This window comes from Calonectris borealis, chromosome 2 (assembly GCF_964195595.1).
Source record: "Calonectris borealis chromosome 2, bCalBor7.hap1.2, whole genome shotgun sequence".
In the NCBI taxonomy this organism is placed as follows: domain Eukaryota; kingdom Metazoa; phylum Chordata; class Aves; order Procellariiformes; family Procellariidae; genus Calonectris; species Calonectris borealis.
The window spans coordinates 105,382,226-105,393,605 of NC_134313.1; the positions used below are offsets into that span (position 1 = coordinate 105,382,226).

At 42.6% G+C, this 11,380-nt stretch overlaps 1 protein-coding gene across 2 annotated transcripts in view; it reads left to right on the forward strand.

Moving 5' to 3' along the window:
* NFATC1 (nuclear factor of activated T cells 1) overlaps positions 1 to 10,075 on the forward strand; it is a 112,325-nt gene extending 102,250 nt beyond the window's left edge. For both annotated transcript variants that reach the window (XM_075142847.1, XM_075142848.1), the window contains exon 10: positions 7,526 to 10,075. In XM_075142847.1, coding sequence (XP_074998948.1) covers positions 7,526 to 7,575 — 50 coding nt within the window. In that variant the 3' untranslated portion in view covers positions 7,576 to 10,075. The remainder of the gene's footprint in view (positions 1 to 7,525) is intronic.
* Positions 10,076 to 11,380: the final 1,305 nt, after the last annotated feature.

The window sequence follows — 11,380 nt, forward strand, 5'->3', positions numbered from 1 at the left end:
GTTGTCACTCACTTGCTCCACTGTCCTATTCGCTGCCTCCAAAAATAGCATGCCCTGTGGTGGTGTCTTATTATGATTAAACAGATAAAAATAAGTTTAAGGTTTAAACGCATCCAGGACACCTGAGGTAATACAAGATCTGACTTCTTTATGGAACGTGTGAAGTTATATTTTCCATTGCTTCACAAGACTTGTTTTGTTTGGTTTTTAATTCAGTAAGCTTTAATGTGATCTATAGTTTCGCATTACAGGCTGGCACCTCAGGAATTTGTATCACTATTTTCTGATTTTTTTTCTTATTCACAGGACAATACTTACTAGCTTTGAAAAAAGAATTTCTCTAAGATAGCTCTATTTTTTTCAGTTATGTAATAATTCTATGGTTTTTGTTGCAGCTTTCATATGTCAGAAAGGAGTGATGCTTATTAGTAGTGAGGAAGTAGGTACCCTGATAAAAACTGTAGGATTTTATTCATGTGATGGAGTTTATACCAGGAGCTTCATTTCTGTACTCGCTGTATACGTGTCTATATTTAGCCATTTTTCTCTTTAAATAAAAGCTGTACATGGAGATAAGGGAAAACATTTTTTCCTCCTGTATTTCTGCTTCCTCTGCATTCATTTGCAACTTTGAATCCCTCTTCAGTGATATGCTAGTATGTGGCATTTCATCTGAAATGAAGGGCATACGAGAGCGCAGGAGCCTGATGGAGCAAGATGTGGCATTGCTGGTGGAAAAATCCGACGGCAGTAATTATAGACAGCAAAGTGAGCGTCATACTATGAAGCATTACTACAGGTAGCGTGGTGTCAGCGTCACTCACAGACTCACTCCAGAGTTATGTTTCCCTGTCCCTGTTCATATGCTGAATAGTGACAGAGTGGTCAGAGCTGTACCCAGTGGAGAGGAAAACACAGTCCCCGCTCCACGATGCTCATGAGCAGTTGCCGAAGGTGGAAATTCAGAGCACTTAGGGGTATGACTGTGCTGTGTAATGAGGGGTATGTGGAGACATCCCTGACCTGGGAGTCGCTGTAGTTGTACCGACGTAAGGCTTGACCTGAGGTGGTCAATTCTGCTGGAAGGCAAAAACGATGAGCCAAACTGAGGCAGTTTTGCTTTCAGGACTGCTACTCTTTTCTGAAGATTGCTCAAATATGACACCTAGCCGTGCAGTTTGATCCGTGTCAAACATGGTCCAAACGTGGTATCCAAACATGGCACCACATTGCTTGGGCAGTTACACCCATCTGAAAGATGAAGCATTGTTGTCCAGACATGGCAGAATCCGGGCGTAATTTCATACAGGCTTTTCACACATGTAGCTTGAAAGATGCAGCTGGTATTACTTGTATTTTCCATGACACATGCACCAGTCAGAGCAGGTTGCTTTTGTTCCTTTTTGGCAAGAGAGCATTACGGCATCTGAACCTCCTGCTTCGGTTCTGCCTCATGGTAGAGACGATGGTCCCCAGCAGTCACAGGTGGAGTTAAAGTAACAAGCAGAGATTGGTTAGTCAGCTGTGGAAAGAAGCTTGACGTGACTTTGAAGACCTAGATGTCTTGGGACATGCTGTGTGGCTCTTCCTATTGGTAAGGAAACCAAAAACCATCCTGAAGGAATCGAGCTGTGCCATCACTATTTACGCAGGAACAGGGAGACGTACACGTCCAGTGAGTCACAAGGTGTCAGCTCTACGCAAAACCTTTCAGTGCCCTTTTGCTTCAACTCTATCATGCCCTTTAAAAAAGACTGGAGCGGGGTGCCACAAAGCTCGCTTGTGAAAGAGAAGCGTGCGGTCGGAAAGGGGCGCAACAGTAAATACAACCCACAGCTCCGCTACTCAGTCTCCTTGTAGAAACCTCTCTGGGTCGCCGCTGAAGTCGATGGAATTGGAGTCGCTGGATTGAAGTCAATGGAAGGATGGTTGTTGGCTTCCACAGCCTTCAGTGTGCCACGTGTGAAGAGACAGTGGCTTAACCCAGCCAGAAACTGGAGCCTTATTGTTACTGCTAACAAAGTGAACAGAGATGGGGTATGTTTTCAAAGTGCCATTGTTCTCTCCCAAAACTGTAGACTCAGCTCTTTATAATTGTGGGTCTGACCATGGCTCTCAGCTCACCTTCCCTTTTTTCAGACTCTTGGGAAAATTGGCCTTTAGGAGTATGAAGCTCTCATGTTTGTAGCCCCAAAGAGGTCCCCGGTTTGGAAACCCCCTGCATGTGCCTTCACCCCACTCCCTGCACCACTGACCTTGTAACTTCTTTGATCTGAGTGGGATCAATATCTGAGCTGGAAGGCAGAACTTTGTCTCAGCAGAACAGGCATTTTATTAAAACAAAAGGCCACAATGTTATCCATATTAGTAGTCAGATACAAGGAAAGCAGAAGTCTGCAGAAATTTAAAATTTTGCCAGTTGATGGAATCCATGTACAGCCACCAAATGTTAAAAATATTCCATTTCCTATGAAGTTCACATCTATATATGGAACCCACATTTGTTCAGATATATCTGGTTGTCCTGTTCTGTGCAGGAACCCAAACTGTTGCATCGGTAAGACACTGATTTTGCTAATTAGTAAAGCAAAAATTTCCATTGCAAGGGCATTTTAAAGCAAAATTAAATACAAGAAGAAAAAACTCCTTATTAAACTAAAATGTGGTGTAACAGCTCACCACATCCTGCTACCGTGGCATCTGCTGTTTAGCAAAGGAAAGATTCCTCTTTCAGACTCCTTGACAGGTAGAGAGGTCACGTGTTACCTGCCTTTCTCAGCACTATTATTTTTTTTACTTTCTGTCAGTGGAAAAGCTGAACGTGACAATGGAAAATATCAGTTGTGGGGAACTGTAGGTGTTAGCTATAAAAGCGACAGTGGGCCCCCCTTCCCCAAAGCCAGCAGAAAAACAGTGAAAAAAATCTGATGACAAAGGTGGTGTAAATCATTGTACTCAGCTGTTTGATCTGATAGGGATCAACCTGTTGCTTTAAGGGAAGTGTTGTGCTAATCTAGGCATTGAAAATTAAACATCTTGCATGCTACTCCAGATCTGCCGCTAAGCTGTATGTAGGGCCTCCAGCAAGCCCGGTAATTCTTTGTGTCTCATCTGTCCTGTCTATAACACGGGTCTTTTTGAGTACTCAGGTTACGTTGTTTTAAAAATGAGTGTAAAGCCCTTGCAACCTTTCTTTGAAAAATGTTGCACTCATTCAAATCACAACTACTCCTGGAATGGTACTACAGACGTGAATGGACGCGTATCCAAGCAGCAGCGGAATCAAAGACCAGCATTTGCTTTAGGAATGAAACTCAAACCCAGGCCAAAATACTGCTTGCACTGAATACTGCTGTTCTGTGGAACACGCACAATCCTCTTGTAGTAACAGGTTTGTAAGCCAAAACTTGAGCATTCAAGACCGCAACCAGCTGACTCTCCTCAATTATATAATAAATATTTTGTTAGAAAGTGGGAACTAAGAGAAAAATACCAATTATTTTCTCTGCACGAGCAGTATATCTTACCTCTCTGGGGAGTTCTGCAGTGGTCCTACAGGACTGAGTAGAGCCCTGAGGATACCAGGGGGAAGGAGTGTGATGGATGGCAGAGGAGATGGTGAACAGGGAACAATCAGCTTGTTCACATGACACGTGAATGAAATTATTAAAACAAAAAAAAGTACTTTTTCCACCAGCACATCCTTAAACTGTGGAACCCATTGCTGCAGGAAACGGTGAAGGCCAAAACAGGTTCAGAAGGTTATTAGAAAACTTCACAGAAGCTAGTTCATCAAAGTTCACTAGAAACAAGGATGCAGACCTCCTCTTCCTCACGAAGCCCTGCAGCAGAGGAAAGGTGTACTGAGAAAGCATCACTGGAGATGTGCCTGGTTCCTATGCTCTTTCCCAGAGAATTGGCTACTAGCCACTGTGGTAGATGCGACACTGGTACGTACTGGATGCTTCAGCAGAGCCGTACTTCAGTAACAGAATTTTTGATTTGCTGTTGGGAAGGACAATCTTGGATCAACCTACAACAAGAATATTTGATGTTTTCTTGCCAAAATAAAAAAAAAAAAATCAGTTTTGGGTCCAAAACATTCCATTAGATCCAAAATAAAACATTTCCTAACATGCAACAAAAATGTTAATATGTTTTGGAGTATTAAAAGAAGCAAATTTTCCAAAAATTTGAAATAAAAAATGTTGATGCTAAAGACATTTGAAACTATTTCAGAAATGTAATCTGTATTTTTATGTCATTTTGACTGACCCAAAACTGCATTTTCCCCCCACCAAGTTTTCCCTCAACGTCTGTTGCTCAGCCCTGGAGGGAGAGAGGAGTGTCTTCGTGGGAGTGCTAGACCGTGCAGCTGGAGGTGGTGGGGAGCATCCTTCTAGCCGAACCCAGCGAGCATCACCCAGCGCATATCACGTGTGCTTGCCGCCTGGTTTCCCCCCATTCCCACCCGCCGGAGGGTTTTCCTTCCAGCCTCAGGTGCCTCGGCGGGCAGCGCGGGAAAGCCCACTCTCAGCACACTTCCCCTTTCAGCTCTCGTGTTTAGTGCTCTACAAGGTCAGCTGCTTTGCCAGATCACATATTGTCCCACCTGGGCCTCGTGCTTGCACCCTTGTCCCTTTCTGTAGATTTTTTTTCCACTGCGTTACTGGGAATTTTTGCATTTTCAGCGCTGTGGTGGGTAAAGGGGAACAAGCGACAGTGAAATAGAGAGAGAGACCTGTGTCTGAGTGGCACTGTCTGTGGGCCGCCATGGATGAGAGAGATGGTGAACGTCCTCTTGGCATTTTTGGCCCCGTTTGATTGTGAGATCTGGTGGCAATGGGTGCACTTTGGTTGAGGTTCAGTTAGCGAGTCAATGCTGACATTGTGTAGCGGCGGTTGTTGAACGGCTCTCGTACGCTGTTACACGAGCACACCAGACTCGACTGCTGCGGATCAAGGTAGCAGAAGTCCACCTCTGTTAAGAAAGTAACGTATAATAAAAATGATCAATAGAGCCGAAGGTCTACTCTGTATCCTCTTGGAGTTGATAACAAAATTATGAGTGATTTCAGCTGGGGACAGATTGATTTGGCTGCTGAGAGTTGGAGAGAGCATGACCGAAGGACCGCAGTGGTCTCATGGGCTGAGCCAAGGGCAAGGGTCTCCCCGCTGAAAGGGAAAGTCACATCATCTCTAGGGTAAGCCATGTGTCCTTGAGTGACAGAGGATTCAGGTGAGGGTACCTAGTGTGGCTGGAAAGGGCAGCCTCTGAGTGCCTAAGCCGATTTTGGAGATGGACCTTTGGCTCTTAGATCCTCATGTCATCAAGTTGCTTCCGAAATACTTTTACTAAATGCTTTAATAGGGGAGAGCATGGGCTGGCGGGCTGGGGGATGTTACTTTTGAAAGTTTTACTGAACGAATCAAGCAAGAGTACCTCAGCGTGTGCTATAGCATTAGTCTGATATTCAAGATGCCCGAGTGCTAACCCTGACTGAGATGGGGAGCTCCTCAGCTTTTCCACCTCCCTGTCCCCATCTGTGAAATACCGGTGATACTTATGTTCACATTTTACAGAAGTGCTGTGAAGATTAATTATTTAATGTTTCTAAGCACTACCTGTACAAAGACTGAGGATTGCTTTAAGTAGTATCTTAATTTTATGTCATTTTGACTGACCCAAAACTGCATTTGGTGTAACAGAAACTTTGAGGGAAAGTTAGCAAAACTGTGACACTGTCTGGCCCATATGAGGATTTATTTTCATTGTCACACTCAACACCAAGGTGTGTTTTTGCTGCATACCCAACGTTGCTTTGAGAAGTTTATCAAAGAAACTATCTTTACAAAAGCATCATGGAATAATCATCCCACAGAAGTGCGCTGTTTGCATTCAAGGCAGAGACTCGGTGCCGAAACCTGTCTGGAGTCTTGCAGCATGTAAATGGGGTAGCACTTCTTGCTCTGTTCAGGTGCATCAGGGCAGTCTTTGTCACAGAGCAGAGCTTGCTGCTTGCATTTGTTTCCGCTGTTTGGTAATATTAAAGATGAAGTCCACGGCACTCTCAAGAGAAAGAACTGTTTTGTCTTCACATCTCATTTCCATACCGCTCTGCCATAAATAGGTAGTTACAAATACAACTGATATTTCCTTTCTGAAGTATGGTGTGCGTATCCATTGGTAGAAGTGGTTTCGGTGGCCAGGACCTGTGACACAAATCCTGACTGATTCATGTGCTGCAATTACTAAATGGGCAATAGGTCTGCAGAAAAAAAAAAACCAAACGCCCCAACTAATTGCTTCAGGAAAATGGTTTTAGACAGGCTTGGTCTTTTCCAGTAAACACGTGCAGTCATCTGGATGGCTGTGAACAGCAGCCCACGAGGAAAGGAAAACGCGGGCTTTTCCGTGGTGCTTCCATGACGTGGGCATGTGTTTCCCACTCCCAGCAATGTTAGGGAAACTCAGAAGCAGTGATAGCCCTACTGATGGCATTTTGTCTATCTTCATGTAAATCAGGTGGTGGCAGTCGCTGCAGGGAGGTGGGGTGGAAATAAAAGGGATGTTGTGTAGCGCACTGTAGATGGCCTTTGCCAGGTTCAGTCATTTCCTGTCCATCTGCCAAAAATCACAAGCTGATAAATGGACGTAACTGGAGTGTGGGAAACTGTTGATGGTCTGCAGGGGAGGGGAAAAGAGTGAAAGAAGACTCGTGAATAACGAAAACAACACTTTATCAGTGGAGATGCAGTCTGACTGGCTGATGCTGAGATAGCGGACCTTGTTTATTCTTTTCTCTGACTCTTACCAAGCGTTTTAACTTGCTTGTCCCTCCCATCTGTCTGTGCAGATAGGAGCGAAGACTGTGTGTCCAGTGTGTTGGTCACCACGAAAGGAGGGTATATATTTACATGTGTTGCCAGCTCCAGGGAATGGGCAAGCACACCGCAGTTTCTTCTCTTCTTCTTCTTTTTTTTTTTTCCCTTAATATCGTCCCACAGTGGAAAAAAATCAGCACGTGAAGTCGTATTCTATCTAGGCATTGCAGCTGCACATACCCAGGTTCACTGGCTGGCAGCTTTCTGCCATCAGCACCTACCATGGCTAACATACTTTCCAAATAGCTCTTTTTATGGAAGGGGTAGATTACTCTAAGATTTCCTGTGGTTCTCTTTGCTTTACGTTTCCAAGCCAGTTCTACAGTGAATGAAATGTTTTATCTGTAACTGATTTGAAATGTTAAATATGTTTGATGCAATCAAGGATCCAGGACGCTGCTGTTCTTGTGATGTCTGGTTTTACACAGTATTTAGCATGTTAATAACCTTGGTTAATCCTGCTGGTTTGCACTGTGATCGGCCTGTACTAGCTATCTCGTGATGTTACGCTTACTGTTCAGAGCTGTACTGAAGCCATCAAGGAACGGATGCAAGTTTGGGGGGGCTGTGTGCTGAAGAGACCCGTCTGCAGCTGTGGGATGCTAATCGATTCCTTTTCTCTTGTCTTCTTTCTTTGCAGTAAATGAAATTATAAGGAATGACCTTTCCAGTACCAATGTCCATTCATAGCTTTCAATACGGGCCTAGCATGAAATCCACACACACTTTTGACTTAGCTGGCGTGTCAGCTCGAGTAGAGAGATACCGAATAAACTGAAGACGTTGCCTGGTACCACTCTGATCTTCCACCTTACTGAATGTCAGGAACTGAAGATTTACCTCTTGCTTACAAAGAAGTAGCTCCTCAACTTCAACTGATGAAACAGCTTCTTTAAAGGAAATCATCTCAAAAGAAAGAGGAGGGGGTACGCTCCGAGACGGCGCATTTCATGGGACAAAACTAGGAAACTCACAAAATCTGAGTGCTTCTTCCCAGTACTGGCACGGCACCGCTGGAATACAGCCCTGGAAGTGCCTTATTTTACCAGGTTGTGGCATCAGGGCATTTTTAATAAGCTTTGAATTTGCTACCCTTAAAAGTGTTGTAGGTGCAGAAACTATAGAGCTTGCATTCTGGAGAGTGCCATTGGAAAAAACTGTAGGACGCTGCAGCAAAGTAGGGAGAGCAATCACTACTCCAGAAAGATGCGTTGATGAATTCCAGAATTTCTTCAGCTTTTCCTCTGCTGTAATGTACAGCCTATTGCCTTATTCTCAGTGCATTTCAAAAGCCTCCTGATTTGTCATCATCTCAGCTTTCTTTTGCATATTGTCTTTATTATGTGCTAATGAATCATAGGGTTGTTAGTAGTAGCATGTTAAGATTTTGATTTTAATCTGGCTTCAGTCATAGCACAAGTGAGTTGAATAGCACAAAATAAAAAAGGTTGATGGACAAAAAATTGAAATCTATCTATTACATGATAGATGAATGTGTATGCATGTACATACATACTAGTATATATGCATATATTTATATATGACAAATAATATAGATGATTGCCTAGTGAGGGCACTGAATTTAGCAATAATTTCAATTTCTGAGAATGCATTTCAGATCCACAACAAATATTTCAGCTACTTCTTTTGAGGGTTTGTTGCACCGAAAGCAGGTATGCATTTTCTTTCCTCATGCAGTTAAGCAAGCACTTTAGATAGGCAAGAAGGATGCATAAAGATACATGTTATTTACCAAATGACAAAATATGAGTTATAGCAACTGTAAATACCATTATGGAAGAGTGTAAAATATTTGTTCAGTTATAATGTTATTATTCCGCAGAAGCCTTATAACTCTCTGCTACATGTATGAAAAAGAATATTACCAAAAAACCACAAAGGTTTAATATGCAGCGCTGTATAGTGTGTTTTCAGATTAGTTAATGTTTCTGGAGCTACAGGTAGGCATGTAGTGTAGCCTTTAACATTGTATTTTTTACAATCAACCGCTTATTATATAACTAGCAACAACCTATTATTTCATATAACCAAAAAAATAAAAACAAAACTAAAATAAAATAGCATGTCTTAAATTAAAAATGTTTAACATTAATATTGTGCCTTAGGAATCTGTGCCCCCTTCTGGAAATACACCTGAACTACACCTCTCTGCTGGGGTGGCTCCTTAACCCTCATGCAATGAAGATTGAACAGGTTTCACAAGAAGGTGAAATCCTCCTAAGCGTTTTAAAACATTATTCTGTATAATTATGTCTTACTTTCTTTAGAAAAAAAATGAAAGCCATATTTGTCACATTTGCACATTACTGTGAAGACATGAGAATATAATATGGCTACATGTACATAATATGCTGTTATTGGTCATTATAATAGTCTGTTATTCCTCACCTGTTTAATCCCAGTTATCTACCCTGTATTTAGCATTGTAGACGTTGCATGAAACATTTCTGATAGACTGCCATATGAAAAGTTAAAAAGCTTGACAGATGTCAGCTTGACTTGTAGCTAGAAAAGAGATCCAATAAAGCAAGATGTTTTGCTGGAAGCTAGTCTTAGAGTGGTTCATTTTATGTTATCTTGACAAATCTTCCTTTCTCATATAAAATAGGCATTTTTACATTATATACATATATATAAATATATATCTCCATCTCTTCTATTTGAAGCTGTTTGCATCCTGCTGCGTTCTGCTAATATAACCATCTTAGTATGGAAGTAAAGTCTTTTGTCAACAGACTCTTCTTCATTTCCCCCCTGCATTTAAAGACGTTGCTGCCAAGGAGAGAAAATTATATACGATAGAATTCTCAGATTTTATTCTCTCAGTATTTCAGAAATGTCAACAAAGCGTGCGTGGAGGAATCTCTGATTATGCCAAAGCATTTTTTTATTCATATACATAAATACCTTAGGTGAGGCTCTTACCATACAGGATGATACACACACACACAGACACACCCTCCACATGTTCACATTTCAGCAGTCACTTTAGCAAGGTTTTCAACTGTATGGTTTGGATATGTTGCACCCTCTTCATCCTTATTTTTATTTTGCTCTTTAAGCTATTTTGGAAAAAAACCCCAACAACCTGTTACTTTTAAGCCTGGATAATGGAAGATTATGCATCTCTTGTATATGTATTCATAAAATAAAAACGAAAGCAGAAATATTTCCCGTATGAGACTGCTATCTTGTTTTTGTATGTGTGTTATGGTTGTTGCTGTCAGTTTATGAAAATGATTTCATCAACGCTTTCTGAAAACAAAGCAAAACCAAAAAGCCACAATGCTCTGAACTTAGAGCGCAGTCTTATAGGTATGTTCAAAAAGACTTTTGCCAGGGATTATTCTGACTATTAAAAAGAGCCCTCTGGATGAATTTTGAGTGGTGAAAACAAACTACCACCTTATTCATCATGCAACAAAGTACTTGCATCTGTATATATTGCTTGGACAACAGTTTCTTTTGCTGTCCCTGGAACTATTTGTGAAATGTGTGGGTGCTAAGGGTAGGCTTTGGATCTGTGGTCTTCAGTGCGGTAGGTACAAGAGACATTTTTGTTAGGCTGGAGGCTTTCTCAGCCCTGCGAGGGGAGGGCTGCCCACAGACTGGCAAAGGGGGTGGCTTGCCACGAGCTGCATACGTGTGATGGATCCATATGGTGGATCTGATCTGTATGATGGGTCCTACTCCCTGAATCCCCCCCGCTGCTCTGCCCCGAAGGAGAAGGGGCAACAGGAGGCTGTCAACTTAGTCAAAGCTGGGCTGAACACGCGTCTGGGTTTCTATTCACCTCATCAGGTGGTGCATTTGTATTGCACCAACATGTGACACCTCATGGGCCAAGTCATACAGAAACGCTGGAAAAACCTGAGCTGCTTCAATTTTTCTAGACCAAAGGCAAGTTATGAAGTATATAAGCACAACAGCATGCCTACCACAGCAGTCCTGATTTGGGTAAGCATTGAAACGCGTTTCAAAAGTTCGTCAAGAAGAAGGAGACACGATACGCATGTAAGCCTTTGTTGAATGAAGACTTTTCTCTGCCTTGGGTTTGTTTTCCTGTGGGTAGAGGGTGGCATGCCCTGCTCGCTGTCACACCTGGCTTCCCTGGGGCTGCTACCGAATCCCTCACAATTTAAGGAGAGGCAGATGCTCCAAGCCCATTAAAACCCAGATACAGCCCAGCTCTTTAGAGGTCAGTCAAAATGCTCTTTCTCTGCTTCCCTGTCTGGAGGGTGGAAATAGTGATATTTACTCCTCATGTGGACAGCGTGAGCCGTATTGTTGGTGAGGTTCCTGGAAAAAGGAAAATACTGAAAACTCAGTCACAAATTCCCTGTGTCTCCCGGAGACGGTGGCATCATTTTGTACCAAAGCAAAATGTCTGGTCACAAACTGAATTCGTCCAAGCAACATACTTCGGTCATTGTGCTACCTGGCTTCCTCCGAGCTTCCTTTCTCTCTCATTTCC